The sequence below is a fragment of the Squalius cephalus genome (genome assembly GCF_949319135.1).
Source record: "Squalius cephalus genome assembly, chromosome: 9".
In the NCBI taxonomy this organism is placed as follows: Eukaryota; Metazoa; Chordata; class Actinopteri; order Cypriniformes; family Leuciscidae; genus Squalius; species Squalius cephalus.
In genome coordinates, this window is record NC_137130.1 from 20103637 (window position 1) to 20125232 (window position 21596).

Consider the following 21596-nt stretch of genomic DNA (forward strand, 5'->3'; position numbering starts at 1 on the left):
CTGTATGACTTTCTTTCTACCGTGGAACACAAAAGGTGAATTTTTGGAAAAAATCCTGCCCACTCTTTTCAAAAGTGGTCCATACAACTTGATGTTAAAATGTCTTCTGAGGTCATATAATAACTTTGTATGGGGAAAAAAACAGTCATCATTCATTCAGTCAGTCAGTCACATCATTCTTTTGAATCTTTTCAAAGAAAAGGTTGATCCAAGACAACCTTTGAGCAACTACTGTAGGTAAGTCCATATTGAAAGAAGAAAGAAAAAAAAAGATTATGCAACAAATCTTATCTGGTTTCAGTCTTCTGTAACGTGTGGCTGTAGTAAAACGCACAATGATGAAGGAGATGTCAACAAAGACAGTCTTTAATGAATAAATCCAAAAAAACGCAACACACAGGAGGTCACTTGGAAAATGGAATAGCACAACCACTTCAACATAAACGAGACTGAGGGGCCGTTTGCAAAACGTTTTATGCGTTTTGGCCGTTCATTTACACGACAACAGCGTTTTGGGGGCTTGAAAACGCAAACATTTGAAAACGGGTTTCAAAGTTGTTGAAAATGATAGGCTACCGATAACGTCTCCGTGTAAACTACAAAAAACACGACTCTGTGAAAATGGTGATGAAATCACTTTTTTTGTACATCGTTGTCAAGTAAACGTACCCTGAACCATGAACTGAGGAAACTAATGACTTAAATGCACAGAGTAATTAACCGAACTAAGAACAGGAGTGGAACTAATGATTAACCATGGAAACAAACTAGCAGAATGAACTCAAGCAAACCATAACAGGGAACAGAATGAAAGCTAAACCAAAACACAATGAATATACTCCTGACAACAGAATGGCAATGAGATTTTAAATGTCCTTTTTTAATGAACGAAGAATGGTGGGAGAACCCCTCTCTCAGTGCTCCGGGCTGATAATGGCCACCGCTCCTGCTTTTCATCACACTAATCCCCGTCTCAGAGGACCGGAGCTGACTGAGGATGTCATTCCTCTTGTAAGACTGTGTGTGCTATGAATTTCAAAAGAAGGCAGAGACGTCAGTGAAATAGAAAGTAGGATTTCCTGCGTTTCTGATCAGATTTCAAAAGGCAGAACTGTTTAAAAGCTGTCACAAATATATTGCTAATATCTTCATTGTTTACTGTAGTTTGTGACTTAAGATGTCACAGATAATCGTGTGATTCCCTTTTTAATTATTTATTTGTGGTGGAGCGCAGCTAATTTGTTGTGAAGGGGATTTTCTGAGTGGAAATCCAGTACATTTCTAACAGACTGGATAAATCAATAGCCAGTGTCTCACTAATTCGACTATAATCTATTTGAAAGCAATTTTAGGAGCACCCGAGAAAGCGTCACTTTGAAAGAATCAATGGACTTAAAGGAATATCAATATAGAACATGCTCCACTTTGAGTCAGGATAGTGACTGAGCCATCCCACACAGGCCTACATGAATAATCAACATTTACCTCAGTCTGGTAATTTCTGCAAAGAACATAATTACCAATTCCAATGCAAATGAATCCAAATTCCTCGACCTCATGTAGCAGCCACGTTTGGGGACACTGGCTATCACAACAATGCTCTTCCTCAGCTCTGAAGCAATATGTTGTCTTTAATAATTCACAACCTACAGTGCTGGACAATTTGCCACATGCAGAGTGGAGTTTACTGCACTCCCACCTTCACCGGCACTGACATCAAATTAAGAGAATTTGATTTGAAAAATGGTGGAGTTTAGGCTTCATATGAAATATGATCATTATGGTGCCTTAAAAGGCCTTAAAAGCGAGTTAAAGCCATGTGCTCTGTGGGTGAGATTGAATAAGCTTAAAAGTGTACACTGAGGGTCTAACATCTTGCTATTATTTGAATTATGTTTCTTATAACCTGATTTCTGGAAACTCTCTAACCACAAACAAAAATAACTAACCAATCACAGGTCTCCTCTCCACTGTCTTATTAGAAAGAAAAAAGTACTAACTGAATCCAAGGGGAAAACAGCATTTGCAAACACATTTGCAGTAGGCCTATTAGCAATATTATTCAAGAAGGATTAAGGCACGTTGCACATTCATAAAGTAAGCTGTAATCTTCAATAGAATAGTTGTACTGCTAAGACCTTTAGTCAAAGGACAAGTAAACAGAGCGAATATAGTGAAGAAGTATGTCAGTGACTTATTGCCCCAGTGACTTGACTGTGTATATTTAGTTTAGTGTTAAGCTGGGAGCTGGAGGAAAAGTGTGACTTTAAACACAACAAGAATTTACACTTTGCCTTACACACATTCATTTAGCATATCAAACACGAAAAACATTGCAAGTGTATGTCTGCATTTCGCAAAACTACAAACCACTGCACTTTAGCTTGCTAAATTTGAATTTTACATGACACTTTAGATTTGCTTCAAGTCATTCATCAATGGGAATAATTAATTAATCTCAAAATAATTTAATCTCAATTAATAATTATAATGTCATTAAATAAAATGTTTTTAAATAAAAACAAAAGCTTTAGTCATAATTATTTAGCCATTGCATAGAAAACTCTTGACAATATTAAGATTGATATTATTAGATTAACATTAAAATAATTTGATGTAATAGTATAAAATGTGACATTTCGATGACAATGCTACTTTTTCTGTGATTACTGATTATTGGTTATTTAAACAAGTTGGAGATAAATCTCTTTTATACCCTTTATCCAGAAAGTATTCCCCTTATTCTCAGCATTATTCACAGATTCCAGGTATTCCCTCTTGTGGGACCCGCCACACGCCGACCCGACTCCTCTGTGGTACCGCATCCAGGCTCCAGAGCCCTAATCTAGGTTGATTTATTGAGGTCACACTCACAGCACATGCAGCTCACGTCTGAGCTCGGCTTCCAGGAGCCCCTTGAGACCTGAGACTCCCAGCCAATATGGCCGGTCGAGCAGATTTGCTTGGCTGCCGTTTATTAACAGGAAGAGCGCTGCACCTGCTTTCTGCTGCAGAACGCTATGAAATGTATACTGATATAGGCTTATATATGGCAAACTGAGGGTGTTTCTAAGGAAATTTTATGGCTTGTATGTGTGTTTCAAGGCATTTAGATTTAATGCCATGTGTGTGAATCATGTGACAGGATTGGCATGTCCACAGACATATCTGATCCCCAGTCAGTTGTCACACTCACGTAAACACCCCGATAGTGTGTGACTGACTGCATAACTGAATGAATTCTGCAGGACTGAAAAGAATAATCAACGTCACTTAATACACACAGTAAATATTAATAATAATAGAAGTTATATATTTTTGGAAAAAAGAAAGATGAAAATATTGTTTAATTGCTAAATGCTTGACAGTTGAAGCATGTCTGAAATAAGAATGAACAAATTAACTGAATGGTCACTGTTAACTGAGAAATACTGAGAGAGTAGACAAAACATCTAACTGTACTGAAATCATTTTTGCAATTACATTTTTGGATGGCAGACAACTGATACACTCTTAGACACTAATGGTTTCTGATTAAAGTTTCAGTCTCCGGATGTCAAAAACAAGATTAGTTTAACTACCTTGTTTAAACAGGTGTCACATAACGTGTAGGACAAAGCTCATGGAGACGAGGAATACATAGAAATAACATTTAATAACCAAACTCTCAGGGGAAACACCAAACACTCACGCTTACATTGACAATAACAGACAAAGACTGAAGGAGAACACAAGGTATAAATACAGGGACTAACAAGATAACTAATGAGGTGATTGACAATGCACAGGTGATACACATGACTAATTAGAACAATCATGGAACACTAGGAAACAGGACTGAACCAAAAACACAATGAAAGGGGGGAACACAGATCATACATGTAACAATAGGATCTGCTTGTTGGTATAATGACTTCATATTACTCAAAAGCTTATATGGTGTATTTTAGAGCAACCTATTAGACTATGGCACAGTGGAAACTATAACTATATTGGTAGATCATTTCAATGTAATTTTTTTAACATTTTTTATTTATTTTTTAAACATGAAACATTTTAACGTAATTCTTTATAGTGAATTTGAAGGGCTTTAGGGCTCTACACTGAAGTGTGTAATAAACCAAAAAACATCAAATAGAATTGTAAAAATTGCAGATTACATGAACATGTCTGCCATTGTTCAACCAAACTAATGTAATTGGTTGAGTAAATCTGAAAGGAACGCTAAAACGAGTAAAGTTGACAACGCACTTTTCTAGGGAATCATTATATAATTAGCTTACTAATATATTAAAGACAGAAAAAAAGTATTTTAACATTGAAGGTTGAAAGCTGACCTGATGAGCTGACATGCTTTAGGTGCACCTGCTCAGCACGTGAATGTGCTGTAGGCTACATGAACACATGTCTGAGGCAATGACAACAGGCTTCCAGAGGAGCAGCTGTTCCTGTCCATATTTGAACATTAGCAGTACAGGAGTTCAGATGAAATAGACTGTAATGTCCTAGTGTTAAATATGGTGTCCTTTCATGCATTCCTAAATCATGTATTTAGTTATATTTAACCACTTTTTTTTTAGGGCAACAAGGTTTTTTTTATAGGCTACTAAAAACAGTTTTTCAGCTGCATACATTTCTATGTGAAGCATTACTTGAAACAAAATGATTGAACCTCAGTCTAGGCTTACTAAACTGCACTAGCCAGGGGGAATTCAGGACCATGGACAGCAGGAGTCCACAAGGTGATGTTTCCTACCTTTGAGCTAGACAATGAGAACACATAGACTGGACACATATACAGCAGGAATATATATGCGCTGACTGATGGAACTGAATGCTGACAATACCAGTAATACCGTCGGTGGAAAAAGAGCTATTTCATCACGCCTCGTTTTCGCAAGAAGAAAAGCCCACGGTGGTGATTCTTGTCGAAACTAAGGCAGAAAAGAAAAAAGCTTTTAGCACAAGTTTAGTGTTGCTAACAAAGGGCTAAAACGCTTTTCTCAAACAAAATGTCCAAACTCTCCACATTCACAAGAAAACCCACGTTGGTGACTCTTGTTGAAGGAAAAGGCATAAAAGAAAATGTTTTAGCTCGAGTTTAGCACAACTAACAGACTTTTTCATGAGAAATATCTGAACATAAGTTCTCGCCCCTGTCCTATGTCATGTGGGTGTTTATGGTATACTCATGAGCACTGTCCGGTGTGTTTGGAATTGTGTTTGGCGCTAGGCCGGATCTCTCCAACCCCAACACATGTGTGCACTGTTGACAGCACTATCGTTCCACACTGGAGCGGCGTGCAGTGTGTGCTCGGCGGGGCAGTGGCCAAACACGGACCGCACCTGTCTTCGGATGCAGATCCAACCCAGGGTAGCTAGAGGAACTCTGTCGTGAACAAATTATTCGTGGCCTCCAAAAACAGCGATCACTGGCAGTGATCGCTGTTTTTGGAGGCCACGAATAATTTGTTCACGACAGAGTTCCTCTAGCTACCCTGGGTCTGAGCTAAACTTTGACTTTAGGGGGATGATTGGATGCGGACGAGGAATGCTCTGACGATTTAATTTTTTTCAAGCAGCATCACGGCTTCCCCGAGGTGGTGGGTGGAAGTAAAGTGATGGCCCTTGCATGGATCAGTATTTGAGACCGACAACTAAGTTTGTCGGTTGATTGGCCTGCTCTCATGTGTTAATTTGTCGAAACAATCAAAATGCATTAGAACCATTAACCTCACAGTCGGGCCATGTGCTGACAGAGGAGGAAAATGCATTGATATGCAATATACAACGATGCTTGCAAATAGACGCCGGGGTTCCCCAGGTGATGCCTAGGGATCCATGCTGTCTGTCTCGATCGGTGGCGAGCATGAGCACTATCACCGTGGCTTCTTCGCACGATTCCAGTTGGCCTATTGGCTGCGGTTTCTTCCACACCCCTCTCTGTTACGGTGGAGTAATTGCAGCCAATTCCAGCCAAGGCGGCATCTATTGTATATATCTATGCACCAGTCTGCGCACACGTCACACAATAGGAAGCGCACGCGCCTTCAGATCACTTGGACGTGGCTGTGTACAAAAGGTAAAAACGATATAAATACTGTTCGTTTTCTCACACAAACCGCTCGTTTCGTGTCTTAGGCCATCAATGTGTACTTACGATGGGGAATTGTTTAATTTGGACGATGGGAAATTGTTTTAATTTGGACTCTGTGCATGCTCTTTGTGACAGTGACCACAGACCTGCATTATCTGACTGAGAGACAAGAACGGTTTGACCTAAAAATATCAAAATTTAAACTACTGCGAAAAAAAAGACACCTACATCTTGGATGCCCTTGAGGTAAGCTAAAACATACCAAAATTTAATTTCAAAGTGAACTATCCCTTTAATGTTCTCCTCAGCAAAGAGGCAATTCAGGTGGTGCCACAAGGGAAGAGGTTTTTCAGCCGTTACTTCATCCTTCCAAAAAAAGAGGGGCAGCCGCCCTATCGTGGATTTGCGGCAGTTTAACAAACACTTAAGGTATTACAAGTTCAAACATGCTTGCAGTATGCAACCTGTTATGCCCTTAGGTCCCTATAGCGCCACACATATCTGAAAGATGTGCAGAAGAGGTGTTGGCTCTGCTGTGTCATCAGAGCTTAAGAGCTTTCACAGCTATCAGGCTCAGTGTCAAGATTAATGACACAGACAACAGCAGGAATATTAGGCTGCTGTCACTTTAAGGCCGAATGCACAGACGGTATATACTGACACACATCCGGTTTCACTTATGACATAACCGAAAGTATACTTGTCCGTTCAAGCGCAAGTAAACGCGAAAGAGAAATCAATTCAGTGTTCAAGCGTCTGAAACACGCCTCTCTCTCTCTCTCTCTCTCTCTCTCTCTCTCTGCGTGCTTCGGGTGTGTGAGGCTGTGCGCACAGATAACAGCGCGCGAGTCCCGATTTTTGCCTCTTTTTCCGAGTTTAAAATCGTTTGAATGTGTAAATTGGCAAGACAAAACACGTCCAAATGATAAACTTTCACTCTATGATGGTTAAACTTAGCAGTTAATCTGCGAATCACATGCATGCCGAACTGTGGGGCCTGGTCTGTACGGATGACAGATCAACTGCGATCCGTTGCACCCGTAATAATTAAAGGGGGGGTGAAATGCTAATTTTCACTCAATCTCCTGTTAATCTTGAGTACCTATAGAGTAGTATTGCATCCTTCATATCTCCAAAAAGTCTTTAGTTTTATTATATTTATAATGAAAGATAGGCTGTACCGAGTCTTTCCGGAAAAAAACAAGCAGCTGGAGGCGGGCCCTGTGGGCGAAGCTAAAGCTGTGCTAACGCGCCGAGCTAGTAACAACACACAGAGACAATAGAAGCAGTTTTACTCACCGAACCTTTATCATTGTGACTGCTCGATCCTTAAGCATTAGACGATCTGCAAATCCGTCGATCTGGGCTTTGTTTATAAAACAATCATCGTCGAAATGCAGGGAACAAACAGTCTACACATGCTCAGGAAAAACAAACTCCATCCACTGGTGCCTTAACGCCGGGTTCTTTGGGAATCTGTGCAGGGTTGTCTTGCCCTGGCAACCAAAAACACACTTCTTTGGTGACATTGGCTTCCCAAAAGCCAGGCAGGGCGCTTTGATGGCGAACTGCTTTCGCTCTCTTGCTCTGGTCTACGAGTGCGCGCGCGCCCGCGATCTTACCGGAGAAGTGCCCTTAGAACCCATATAAGGAAATTCCGTTACATCTGACGTCACACATACCCATACTCAAAAAAAACTTTCCGAAACTTGTGACAAACCGGAAGGACAATTTTTGGCACAGAAATACTCCTTCAAACGTACAATTTAATTTTTGAAACTTTGTCCATGTTTAGCATGGGAATCCAACTCTTTAACAGTGTAAAAAACTCAGTATGCATGAAATAGCATTTCACCCCCCCTTTAATGAACACACTTATCATCATGACTGATGATCCTATTCCAGTAAGTAAACGTGTCCCTGTCCCCAAAAATGTTGCCACTTAAAAGCACTTCCCTCCACGTTTTCTGGTGCGCATCATTTATTTTTACCACACCTGCGCACCAGTTATGCGCACCCCTGGAAACGAGGTAAAACACCTCTGAACCCCGCACAGTCACATCAGGACTGAACAAGGTAATGATGCATTCGACTGTATCTATATGCTGTGGCCAGGTGGCCCCGCCCACGTCGTCATGCATCATCGGCCTTTCAGGCGTGAATAAAGGTGTCTTCAGCAGATGGTGCAAGAGTGCGATATCCCATAGTCATGTGTTGTACCTCGTTTCCCTCCTTCTGGGAACAGTATTTATATGCATAACTCAACGTTATTGCTGTAGTGCATGCGCACAAGTAAAACAACTCTGAACTAAAAAAAAAAAAAGCATCATAACAGCAGGCAGAGAAATTAATTTAAAAGCCAAGATATTATAAACATTTCCCAAATGGACCACCACAGTCTCTGGATTCCATCATCATTCAATAGGCATTGACATTCTCTAGGGAAAGAAGTTCCCATATGTCTCGAGCAATGATTTGCCATTCCGTCCAAATGATTAAATTAAAATGTTTTTTAACATATTTAAATAAATTAACAAATCGAACAAACAAATATGTATAGCAATTCTTGTGAGACGAATTATACTTGTGAGACAAACAGACACAAAGGAGGAAAGGAAGGAAGAAAGAAAAAGCTTCCCGAGTCATTCAGGTACAGTTTTACAGTGACTAATGATGTGTCCCATAAACACCAGCAGCATATCTGCTATCAGGAGACTGGTTCCATTATCAGAAAACAATTTTGTGATGCTGGTCCCGCCTAAATGGACTGGAAGGAGAACTCAACACCGAGACTTAATGTGTTTAGACAGGTTCCTAATGGAGCAGAATGGCAGACATCTGCAGTGCTCTGCTCGGGTTACAGGGCTACAAATGCATCTCATTTAGCCAACCCTTTCTTGATGCTTTAAGCAGGTCCTGCAGAGGGACAATACCATAATATACTCAGCTTACAACATCGGGGATGGCAAAACCAGGACAAAACAATAAATCATCATCATCATCTTGTGTTTCATCATTATTATCAACATGGTCAAAATAGTTTCAGGCAGCACAACATGATGATAAGGTGAGAAGAACATTCAGTACGTGCAGAAAATGGGGTGTGACTTTAGGTGAAATGTGTTGCTGCACTGAAAATGTCACCAACCACGGTCCTTTTAAAGGTGATGTCACATCTCACTGATGATTCACAAGTGAAAGGGAGTGCCTAATGATTTACAAAGAATTGGGCTTATATGTGAGGAACTGAAGAGACCAACATGGATAGCATTAAAGTACTCGCAATGTATCTGAAGTGAAAACGTTCTCCTGAATGCTTGGTTGAATTTGATATACAGTAAGATGCCTGTCAGCAGGACAGAAATAAAGACAGACAGCTGGGAATAAAGTTCAACTGCAGCGAATAAATCTTCTCTGTCTTTTGGCACCGTGTGCTTGTATAATCCATTATACTGTGAAACTAATAGCTGTAGTGCATGTCAGGACGAGGCTGATGAAGACAGCAGCGTAAAGATACAGCACTCAACCAAGACCCAACAAGCTCTTATTGAAGTTGTTCTAATGGGCGATATTATATTTCACACACACTATTTTCATAACCCCTAATTAACTCTGACCAGCGCTGTTTGTATCCGTAGAACTTGGACTCAGCTGGCTAAATGACAGTTCAATTAAACAATCCCATTTGTAATGTAAAGTTACCATAAGATATTTGATCTCTGTAGGTAACAACATTGAAATGGAATAAGACACTGCACCTCACGTTGAAAAGCACCGTGATATAGCACAACACACTGGTTCATTAAAAAGGCTGAAATTGCAAGCTAATGACTCACCATTATCTTTTCTCACATTCAGTATTATTTTGGTACCAAGCAGCATGGGTTCACATTGGAAGGGCTTAATTAAAATGAAAATGTCTAGTTATTATTCCACATATCATGACTTATACTAGAATACTGAATTCCCATGAGTGCCACATTGATCCTGTGCCACGTTGATCCTGTGACATGTTTAATGTCTAATTTTTTTACTATAAACCCAGTTCAGGTGTCAATTATCATTATAATACATCTGAATATCCCCATGTTTGCTGCTTAACCTAGACATTTATATAAATACAAATTTATTCATAAGAATAGCAACCTTGTGTGTTGTTATTTTTCCCAGGGAACCCAAAATTAAACATTTTTAAAGAATTTTTAGAAGATCATGTACCGTATGACTTGTAGACTGCTTTTGTGATATGATGCATTTATGGTGTTTTTTTTCTTCTTCTTATATCTTCCCTCTTGGAAGATGCTTTAAAAATGTCTACTTCAATAGAAGCAAAATACTAGTTTGTAACAACATATATTTTGAGTGATCTACTCCTTTAAAAATTGCTTTCTGTTTTTACAGCCAATGTAATGTGTGAATGTAGTGAGCTACTGCAATATGAGGAAGGTGACACTGAAAGAACAAGAGAGAGACAATAATTTGCATGAAAGGCAAATATTCTCTGAGCTCATTTGGCATTCAGCCAGTGAAAAAAATCAGATTTAAATTAGTTACTAGATACTGCTAAATGTTGCTATGCCCTTAACAATTACTAAATGCTAATAGTTTTCTAAAACACAAAGATTGTATCACCAGCATGAAGAATAACAACACTAACCCTTCATTAAGCTTCACCCAGCTTTATTTACTTTCGCTAACTCTTATCAAGCTTTTCAACAAGCACTTGTTCTACTCTCTGCTTTGTTCGTGAATTAACTCAGGAATCAATCAATAAGGATTACCCATGCTTATTGCTTTATGACAGTAATAACATAAGAGAATAATAAGAATGATGATAAATTATAAAAAATATATATAAAAAAATCTTATAGAACCATCTGCAAAGTAAGGCTTTTTTAAGATCGATTTTTTTTAATCAAACCTCTCAAGCAACAAGCCAATGTTGTCAAATATTTAATATTCTAGAAATCATATAAAAGTGACATTGAATATACAGTAAGAGGGAAAAAATCTAGAGCTAGAAAATCATGTCCACCAGGATGGACTAACGATAACAGGCACTTATTGTGAAGTCACTGCTGGAGAGAGATACCAAACCATTACTACATGACAATGACTGATGAAGCAGAACAAAATATCAAGCTCTTTTGATGACGGTGCGTTAAATTGAAAAAAAGTAAATAGGTGGTGGAACTAATAAGACATGGAATTATAGGGCTTAACATTGAAATAACATCCATCTTATGGAAGTAAAGCTACCTGGCCAATGCTGTAGGCAGAAGCGTTTCATTGACGACGCAAATCTTTTACACAGCATCTGATCAAAACAACTGCGCAAATATTAAAAAACGCACATCTCAAATAATTTTAAAGACGTGACATCTGCTGCAGGTTGATCATTTCTATCTAAGTGCCAATGAAAAGCATTGTTTAGCTTTAATCATTTTTATATGTCAAATATACAGACAAGTAAAGGCTGGCAGACATGTTATTAATGTATTTTCCTGCTAGTCAATTAAGCTTGTGGAGACTCATTTCCTTATGGGAAACATAATATATATAATTACTCTGAATCTAAAATAAGTACAAAGGAAGACTTAAATCTTTTTCACAGAAATACTGCCCTAGTTAAGAGTTTTACCAGCTCTCATTAAAATAAATGAGAACAAATTAGATATTTAAGCAGAACAAGGGGCTTTATGTTTCTGTAGTATAGATGTTTTAAACTTAAAGGATCAATTAAAACAGTCATGAAAAGATGTTTCAAATAGTTTTAATTACAGAGGACGTGTAATTGATGATTTAAGAGATACTTTTCTTTATGATTTAAGAGATACCTAATCCTTTCCTTAAAAGGTTTACCTAAAAATTAAAACTTGTCATCATTTACTCGCCCTCACACTCTCTTTGAGATGTTCAAGTTGCAATATGAAAAATATCTTTATTTTGAGTTTTAATGAATTATTGATACAATTCACTAAAACATTCTAAATGATTTCTTTACAAATCAGACAGATCCAGTTCTCAAGGTCAATTCACTAACACAGTGATCCACAACGGTCAATACGGCTCACTAGACTAGAAGATTTTCAGTGAATAACAACTTTGAAATTTCAGTCTGTTCGTCACACAAAGCTACTGTGTGGTTTCAGAAGACCTTGAATTTAGTGAATGTTTTAATATGGACATCTTTGATATTTGATTATATGATATTATTACATAATACTTGTATGTTTAATGGGTTATTTCCTTTTCTTTCTAGTGATAAAGTATGTTCACAAGCTGTTAAATTCATAGTATTTTATCAAAATAAATGAATTAGTTAATTAAAATGAAATCCATAAAATGATCCCATGTTGGGTACCCCTAAAAGGTTCAATCTTGTATAAAAAAAACAACCTTTAAGGTACTTTATAGAACCTATACAGAAGAAAATACATGAGGGTGAGTAAATGACAAAAAAAATTATTTTTGAATTGACTATCACTTTACCATTTGCTGAAATATTCCACTAGATAATATCCTGACTAGCACTGAATGTAAAGTTAGTAGAGCGAGCCAACAGTTCCTGCTGTGAGCCACAATAAATCTCTGAGCTTTCAAATAAGATGCATTGCCTGAACATAGGTTTTATAATTCCCCATGAGTTAAGATATTCAGCATATCATATGATTTCCCAATTCACTTGCATGAAATATCTGGAAAAATTGATGTATTCAGGCCAAACCACAAAAACAAAGCTGGGTGTTCTTCTTCTGAGAATCCAAAGACGGTCACAAGCCCCACACCACTGGCATCACAAGAGTCATGATGTCTGTTCAGTGAAGAACGATTTTTTACAGTGAGAGTGTGACTGTGCGATGTAAGAGTGACAGTGTAGTGACTTCTGCCACAAGCCACATTATTATGTCTTACAAAACACAGAGGACAAGTTAAACATGCTGTTTCAGCATGAGAAATTCAGACTGCACGTGGACAGATGAGCCATGGGTTTTGCGCAAATTAAGGCTACGGAGGCAGAAAAAATCGACTGGTACAAACTGTAGACACAGTCGATATTGAATTTAAAACAGCATTTGTAGCTTTTGGAAAGTTCACAGTCTCCGACAACACAGTGACTATTGTCATGTTAAATGTCCAACAACCATACGCTTTATCACTATGGACAACTCGTGATAAACAGACTGTCTGCTTGGTATGGGCCAAATGCCAACTTCCTCTTCTCCGTTAAACATCATATTACGAAATAAAGATTACAATATAGACAGGGATGATATAATGATGTGCATGTGTCAGTAGGGTGTCATGTCATGTGTGTCTGTTTGTAAGGTGTAGGTGAATGTAGATGACTGCATTACAAAGCGTATACATTACAAAAGATATGGGGATGAGAAATTGCTTTTCTCTTCATTTCAGGGCCGTAGCATTAATCTTCATTTCTCTGAGCTTATGTCTTACGACAATTCTTCCTTTTAAATACAATTTTACATAAGCTTTTCACAAGACTTGAGACAAAGGCAAAAATGGCAAGAAAGAATGAATGGTTAGGTAGAATGAGGAAGAGACCTTGGCAGAAACCAAGACTCAGATGGGGGAGTCATCGTCATCTGGCAAGCAAATCCTGAAACATCCTGTCAACCTTTCACATTTTTCCTTCGCTTCCTCTTTGTGCATGTGCTTCATCTTCATACACGCTATATTGTGTTTCTAAAAGCATTGCATAAATATGATGTATAAAGCACATTCATTCTAATGATAAAATGCTTGGAAAATACATCCTAGTGCTCTCTAAATTAAGGGTGTGAAGACAAAAAAAGCATCAACGAAACAAGGTTGCTTGCAAATCTTCGGATCACTGTATAGATATTTGAATTTTGACATTTTTAATGAGTATCTGATTCTGCAGCATATATGTTACACCTCCTTTAAAATGAGCAACATTCCTGGACTGCATGTTGCCTCAATCATATGAGCAGTTAAGAGGCTAATGTCAAGAAATGGCAAGGGGCCCCAAATATGTTAAACCCACTGAGACGGACCTAAATTACAAAGGCAGCTAGTGTGAGTGAAATAGTATACATGATATTACAATTAAATCATTAAAGGGTTAGCTCACCCAAAAAGGAAAATTATGTCATAATTTACTCACCCTCATGTGTTCCAAACCTGTATGAGTTTCTTTCTCCTGTTGAACTAAACAGCAGATACATTGAACAATGTTGATAACCAGAAAGTTGAGGGTAGCCATTGATATCCATAGTAGGAAAAATAAGTACTATGGAAGTCAATGGCTACAGTCAACTGTTTGGTTACCAACATTCTTCAAAATATCTTCTGTTTTGTTCAACAGAGAGAAAAAAAACTTATTTTTTGGTGAACTAACCCTTTAATAATTAAATAAAGCATTAATTTTTCATTGCACTAAATCCCCCAAACAAATGTTGTTGTTTTTTTGTATTCATAAAAATATAATTTGAAAAAAATATTAGTTTTTTTTATCGAATATCAGAATATGAGAAACCTTTTCAATATTTTACACCTTTTTAATTTTTAATGTTTCATAATAAATAGTTTCAAAGCAGCATAAAGTCATCTGCAAGACCGCTGATTAGCAGGCAAAACAGTCTATATTGGCAAAATAAAATGTGTTCATACATTTGATACAGTTCTGAATAATTTATGGTGAATTTAATAAGGTAGGTTTACCAGAAACTTTGTGTGCTGTATCAATACAGTTGCTCAGTTACTTTATTTTATATTATAGAATCTTTTTAGTATTTACTATTTTATATTATTTATTTGCTTGTTTGTTTACTTCAGATATAAAAAAAATATATAGATGTAACTCTGTGTCTGTTTTCTACCTAACCAGAAAAATAGAAAATAATGTTTAGCACTATGACAGCAAACACTACTAAGCCTATAAAGGATTTAAGAGCTATAACTCAGCCATGCCAAAAATGTGCAGTTGGCAAGTTCTATCCTATACTTTTACTGAAGACTGCTCTGCCAGCTCTAGTCTCAACTAGCTGCCCATCCTGATGGATGCCACTGCCAGTTCAAGCTAGTCTCACATAGCCAGGGCTTTGACTCAACAGCATAAGGTCCGGTCCACATTGCAGCTTAATTTGGCCAAAAACGGCCCACTTAGACAGGAGGATTTTCATGTACTCCTCCGTTTAGGGCCAGGTTTATCTGAAATTTATCACACCACAATAGTGGCGTGAATTTTTTAAATAATAATTTTGGGCCATAACTGCGAACAGCTGTACAGAAAATGTGTAATCAGAGTAATCATAATTCCGTCAGCCAATCAGCCTGGAACTTGCCAGACTGAGGAAGCAGTATCTTCCAGTATTGTGTGAGATATGCATCAGACAGTCGGTGAACAGACTGTGGGCGGTCTGTGGGTGATTAAGACTAGTTCTAACCAAAACTAGCTGAACATCCTGAAGACTGCTTGCCACAGCCAGGAAAAGCATCACCATGAACTTACTGAAAGCGGCCACAGCCAGGATGAGCGTCACCACAATGGAGATCCAGGACACCCACAGAGCTTTCTTCCTGTAACTCTGAGCTTCATGAGGCTTCAGGCGCATGCTGCTCTCCAAGAGACCTGTCAAAAAAGTAAATAAAACACTGGTTAAAGGCCATTATACAATTACATTAAGTGCTCTATAGGGAAGCAAACAACAGGGGCTGATTATTTACTCACTGGACCATGACAGGCATTGAGAGGGAGAGGGTAGAGACATATTAAAGAGCAGAAATGAATCTGCACTGTGGGGCAATGACTCTGTGTTTAATTAGCAGAGCAAAATGGTTTCAACAACATTTAGATGCCACTAATAAATTCAGTTTATCATGTATCAAGTCACAAATGATATGACTTTAATTGCTGTTTGCTAGCAGCCCTGCGAGATCTTAAGCTACTGGAAGATGAGACAGCGATGAAAGCCTGTTTCCACCTCTGAGTAAAATATGAAAAGGTACTTATGACCTCATATCGTGTAATGTACGCTATAGTGTTTAAAAGTCTTTTGCTTATTTGATCAAAACTACAGTAAAAATAGTATAATATTTGTATGATTGTATGACTAATATGATGATTTGCTGCTCAAGAAACATTTATTCTTTTATTGTTGAAATTTTTTGGTGAATAAGGTGAAAATCTTTTGTAATATACAGTAATAACCCCCAGTTTCTATATGCCTAAATGAATGTTTGCACTGTTTTAACTGAAAGCAACTTTTTTTGTCTTAAGTTGCACACCAGTAATGTTTGTTTTTTTTTGTTTTCTAAGGCATGTTTATAAAAGCTACTTAAATGCCCTAATTGAACTAAGGTCTAATCCTGGCTTAATCTAAGCCATGTCTGTGAAACCGGGCCTTCATGTCTTTACTGCATCTTTGATGAATTAAAGTATTAATATCTTTAAAAAACAACACAAACTTCTGAACGGTAATGTAACTTTTATATCTCTCAATATGACTTTGTGAGATAAAGTCACACTGTGAAATATAAAGTCACAATTAAGAGAAAGAAAGTGACATTATTTCTTCATTTTTAAACTTTGTCTCACAATTACCTTTTTAATTTTTTTGCTCCAAGGCAGAAACAGACTTCCACAAACAACAGCATACCTTACAAGCTGATAGATAAATGTTTAGCTGAGGTACTCCACAGTATGTGCGAGACAATACATCTGTGTCCCTCAACAGAGTCTTTATCAGGTCATTATTAGAGATATACAACACCACAGGTCACAAATTTAATCCGTGAGTGTAATTATGAATAAGACTAAGTGAACAGAAGCCGCAGAACCTGTTGACTGTCTATTGTTAAGCGTCCAAGCAATGTTTATATTGTGCTGTGTTTGCCAAAAAGGTAAAACTCAAATATGCCTTTGTCATCTGTTCAAAATGAATGGCAGCTATGTCATCGTGACAGTGGGAAGCTGTGTGTATCTTCCCCCATGTACACCGAACTGATCTGTCAGGCCTGTGGAAGTCACATGCTGAGGGTTATGAGCACAGAGTCAATAGGTGGTCAGTCAGTGTGATTGTAAAAGCTGAAAAACAGAGCTGGGGAATGTGGCCGCTCACATGATTTATTTCATCAGTAAGGATGGGGAGCATGTGTTGCACTCACACAAATGTAACCCATAAGTTCCAAACTATTTCATTTCCAAACCAAAACACACTCCAGTCAAGTTTGTCCAGATCTATTACCACACAAACCTTTACACACAGTACATTTGTTCAGTTTGTTGGAACTCAATGTAAAGGGCCTGCCCCCACTCCATCCCTCTGCTAATCATGTGGAAGCAGGACATCCACATGACCCAGCAATTCTTCCATGCTTAATAGGGTTTACATGAAAGAGAGAGAAACATTCCTCTCAATGGCTTAAAGGACATCGACTAAAAGATTTGCTTTTTATTAAACTTTTAGGAAAATCTCTAAGTGGAATTAAGCCATTTCAGAATTAATGATGTAACTTAGAAAAACAGGATATGCTTCCCTTAACAACATGCATCATTTCTGACAACTGGGCTGCATGTTCAAATTCAATGAATAAATATGAAGAAACTGTTTTTAATCCATATTACTTTAGTTTAAACAAATTGTGACCCCATTTTATGTAACTGCAGTTAAGTAGAAATGTTTTTTAATATTTTCTTCAAAAGTATAAGACAGTAGTGCCAACAATTCTGACTGCCAACTGGCACGGTGGCTTAAAGTCTATACTTGCTTTATGTGTGTGTAGAATTTACTGAAGGCAGCCAATGCGAGCTCTATCCTAAACTAGCTGTCCATCCTGATGGCTGCCACTGCCAGTTCAAGTAACTGCAAGTCATGAGCAAACAGATATTTGACTAAATGACACAAGCTTGGTCTGCATTGCAGCTTAGACAGGAAGAGAGTGTTCGAGCGGCATGTAAAGTGAACAACCACAGGTTGTTGTATTATGAAATATGAAATGGATCACCAAAATAGTAGACCAGCATGAATTCCATCCCCATCAGTCTTTTTCTTAGACGTCTTAGATTTCCTAAGACTTATTCTAATGCCCTCACAATTTCACCAGTGGAGAATTGAAGGGTCTTATGCATAATTCAGTGGCTCAAACTGATTGCACAGGGGGGTGCTACAGCATACAGCAACACTCAGATCCTGCAGGTGCAGAGTAATGCTGCTTCTAAGAGTGGAAGTGCTGATATGAGATAAGATGCACCTCTGTCTGAACATCTCCACTGAGGTGTGAGTCAGCCGTAGATTCGGTTTGAGCAGAAGTAGAAACAAAGTTTCCAGTCTTTAGCCTATAGCAGGAACGTAACCAACATAGATGGCCAGATCATAAACATTTGTTCCTCCCAAATCATGAAAAAGTGGTTTGAGTCTGTAGCAATAACATGCATGTTGACAAAAGCACCTCATTAGTCCACTGCTAAAGTCAACTAGTCTAGAATTCTAGAAACTGCTAAAGAAAACTAGAATGGAGATTTAATACAAAAAAATACAAACACAATTAATTCATTCATTTGAATTGCCTTGAATTTTATGTTTTGACCCAAACAACCGTTCAAATTATATAACCACTTTACTGTCAAAACGCACAAAAAATGAAGTTACAAAACAGGTGTGAGGACATTAAATAAACTTCTTTTAAAAAAAAGTGCTAAATGACACATTCTGTTGTAAATGTCAAATTTCGAATTGCAATAACTTAAAATCGCATTGCTGCTCCATTGAAATTCATAACATGTCCATCTATTCGTTAAAAAGCTATTTAGTTTAAATTTATGTTGTTAAACTATAGCCTATCCAACTCTTAAACGTGCAAACCCAGAAAAGATGTTAAATCTCGGGTCCGTTTTTTAACTTATAGGCTAGGCTACTGTGAATTTTTTTTTTTTTTTTTTTTTTTTGTGCTCACCTGAATTATTAATAGCTTCAAGAGCGCCTGCGTGCTCCTTTTGACCGCAACCTTTGCGAGCCTCCTTAGTCTTATTCACATCACACCCCAAATAGATTCTACTTTAAAGAATACCATTGTCTTTTTTAAATACATTTCTGTAACAACTCTACAAAAGTACAGCCTGATCTGTTAGAGAGATGATGTGTGTTTACCTTGTCCCTCAACGCTATCTGTGATTTTCATCTCCTGGTCCCGGTCCATATTGAAAGGATCGCCCTGGCTCCCTCTTTTGGGTAGGTTTGGATCCTGGGCAGCGGCGCATTGTCCGTTTCGCACAGCCGACGGGTCCACAATAGTCGGATTGGGAACAGGGCATGGATCAGAAGTCGTACTGTCTGTCATGTTTGTTAGCTTTTTTGAAATCAGATGAAGCCCTCAATAAATGATCTCACGTCGAACTGCGACGCGCAGCCATCCAGTGGGAGCATTAAGGGTAACGGAGCAGAGATGCGGAGATAAACGCAATCTGCCCAGCATCAGCAACGGACCCCCACCCCACCCTCCCACCGAGAACAACTCCAATCCGAGCGCAAGAACTGCAGCCACCCAACTGTCATTTGACATGGGGATAGTTTGGTTAAGATGCTGCCTCGCTCTCTAGATTCAACATTGACTTTTCTTATTTTGCACGTCATCTGATCGTACAGTAGCTGTACAGTTCAGTTGTAGTTCCTCCTTCGATTGACACAGATTTGAGAAACTGTTTCTGTTTTATTATTGTTTTATACAAAGTCAGTAGCTGCCACAAATCCATGATAATGAAAAACTTCATATAATCTTGTCTTTTTTAAGTTTTGTTATTCATTCAAGTCTGGAATGTTTGTTTACATAGCCTACTAGTAGGTTAGTTGTGTTAGGCTAAGAAATCACACAAGCACTTGTTTTAAATGTGATTCAATCTTATAATTAGCAGGCTAGGCAATTGCTTTATGTCTACATATAAGTGACAATTTAATTTGAATTATATATAAAAAAAGAATATTCTGTCATTATTTTCTCACCCCTATGTTGGTGAGTTGCTTTCTTCTGTTGAACACAAAAGAAGATAACCAGACAGTTGACTAATGCTGCCTTCATGTGCTATGGAAAAGATATGTTCCACTTGTGAACTGGTATTTACCAGTGTGTTGTGTTCAAGTGCTTTTGTTGTGTAATGTAGTACCCGCAAGGTCTGTGTCAGTAGAGTATCTTTTTTATCTTTACAAAAAAACAAAAAAAAACAAAAAACCATAAATGTGGTGCTTTCTGATTATTAAAACATAATAATAAAATAAAAATTAAAAAACGACATAAAATGATTAAATATGAACCAAGGAAATTGCGGCAAATTTGAAAATTGAGTGTTAAAGGAGAACTCCGGTCAATTTTAACATTGAGCTAATTTTTTTGATTTGGAGTGCTGTCAATACAGAGAACAACGACAAAAATCGGTGTTGCCTACACCGTGTTATCCTCTTTTTAAAATTTGCACCCTGTTGACTTCAATGGGGCAAGTTTTAAACCTGCTTTTAGCTTTTAGCATTATGCGCGTGAACTCGACAATCGATTACTATGGACTTCGACCGAAAACAGGATGTAAATGTGCGCTGGCTGAATAAACATCATTTTTATTCATATCTTGCACATCTACTGCAGTCAGATTCACCCGCGTTCACTCCGAAGGAATCACTTAATGACCTGTGCACTTGTAATGACACATCAAGGATGTTAAGAGGCTAAAAGCAGGTTTAAAACTTGCCCCATTGAAGTCAACAGGGTGCAAATTTTAAAAAGAGGATAACACGGTGTAGGCAACACCGATTTTTGTCGTTGTTCTCTGTATTGACAGCACTCCAAATGTACAAAAAAATGAGCTCAATGTTAAAATTGACCGGAGTTCTCCTTTAACGCATTATATTACAATTGTTAATGACACAACATTGTATAGGCTACAAAAACTATCTGCTAACAGTATTCACGACTCTTACGTTGCTCTCCGCCATTTTGAAAAGGTCAAAGGTTATCTCATCTCAGCAACTCGTGCATCAAAATATTCTACGAGCTGCACAGTGAAAAATACCACATGAGGGGATGTTCATGTGCATTTTCCACGTCGGCTTTTGGTATTTACCATAATTACCATAGCACGTGAAGGCACCATCAGGCTAGTTGCACGTGGCCGCCATTTTGTATTTCGGATCAGCGAGTGTGCGGTTAGACACTTCCGGTTTCGCATTATGCCGCGTTCCAGGCAACCTGTAACCCGTGTTTTTCCAACTCGTAACTGGGAGTACATCGATCTAGTACGAGTTCATGGGTGGGAAGTCACGATTGACTGCCGTTCCAGTGCACTTTCACTGGTATAAGGTTGGAAAAACACGGGTTACTGGTTGCCTGGAACACGGCATAATGCCGCCTCCATAATCTTCTGTTCGTGAACAGTTGTATTTCATAATCTGACTATGCATCCGTTAATTTAATTGCCATTGGCTCGTGTGATAGTAATATGGATCTTAGTAGTATTTTAAGTGATAATTGA

At 38.1% G+C, this 21596-nt stretch overlaps 1 protein-coding gene across 1 annotated transcript in view; it reads right to left on the reverse strand.

Moving 5' to 3' along the window:
• The window catches only part of tmem163a (transmembrane protein 163a), a 34904-nt gene extending 15323 nt beyond the window's left edge, over positions 1-19581 (reverse strand). The window contains exons 1-2 of the mRNA XM_079881181.1: positions 19231-19581; positions 15594-15713 (exon numbers count right to left, since the gene is read on the reverse strand). Of these exons, the coding sequence (XP_079737307.1) occupies positions 15594-15713; positions 19231-19420 (310 nt within the window). The 5' untranslated portion in view covers positions 19421-19581. The remainder of the gene's footprint in view (positions 1-15593; positions 15714-19230) is intronic.
• Positions 19582-21596: the final 2015 nt, after the last annotated feature.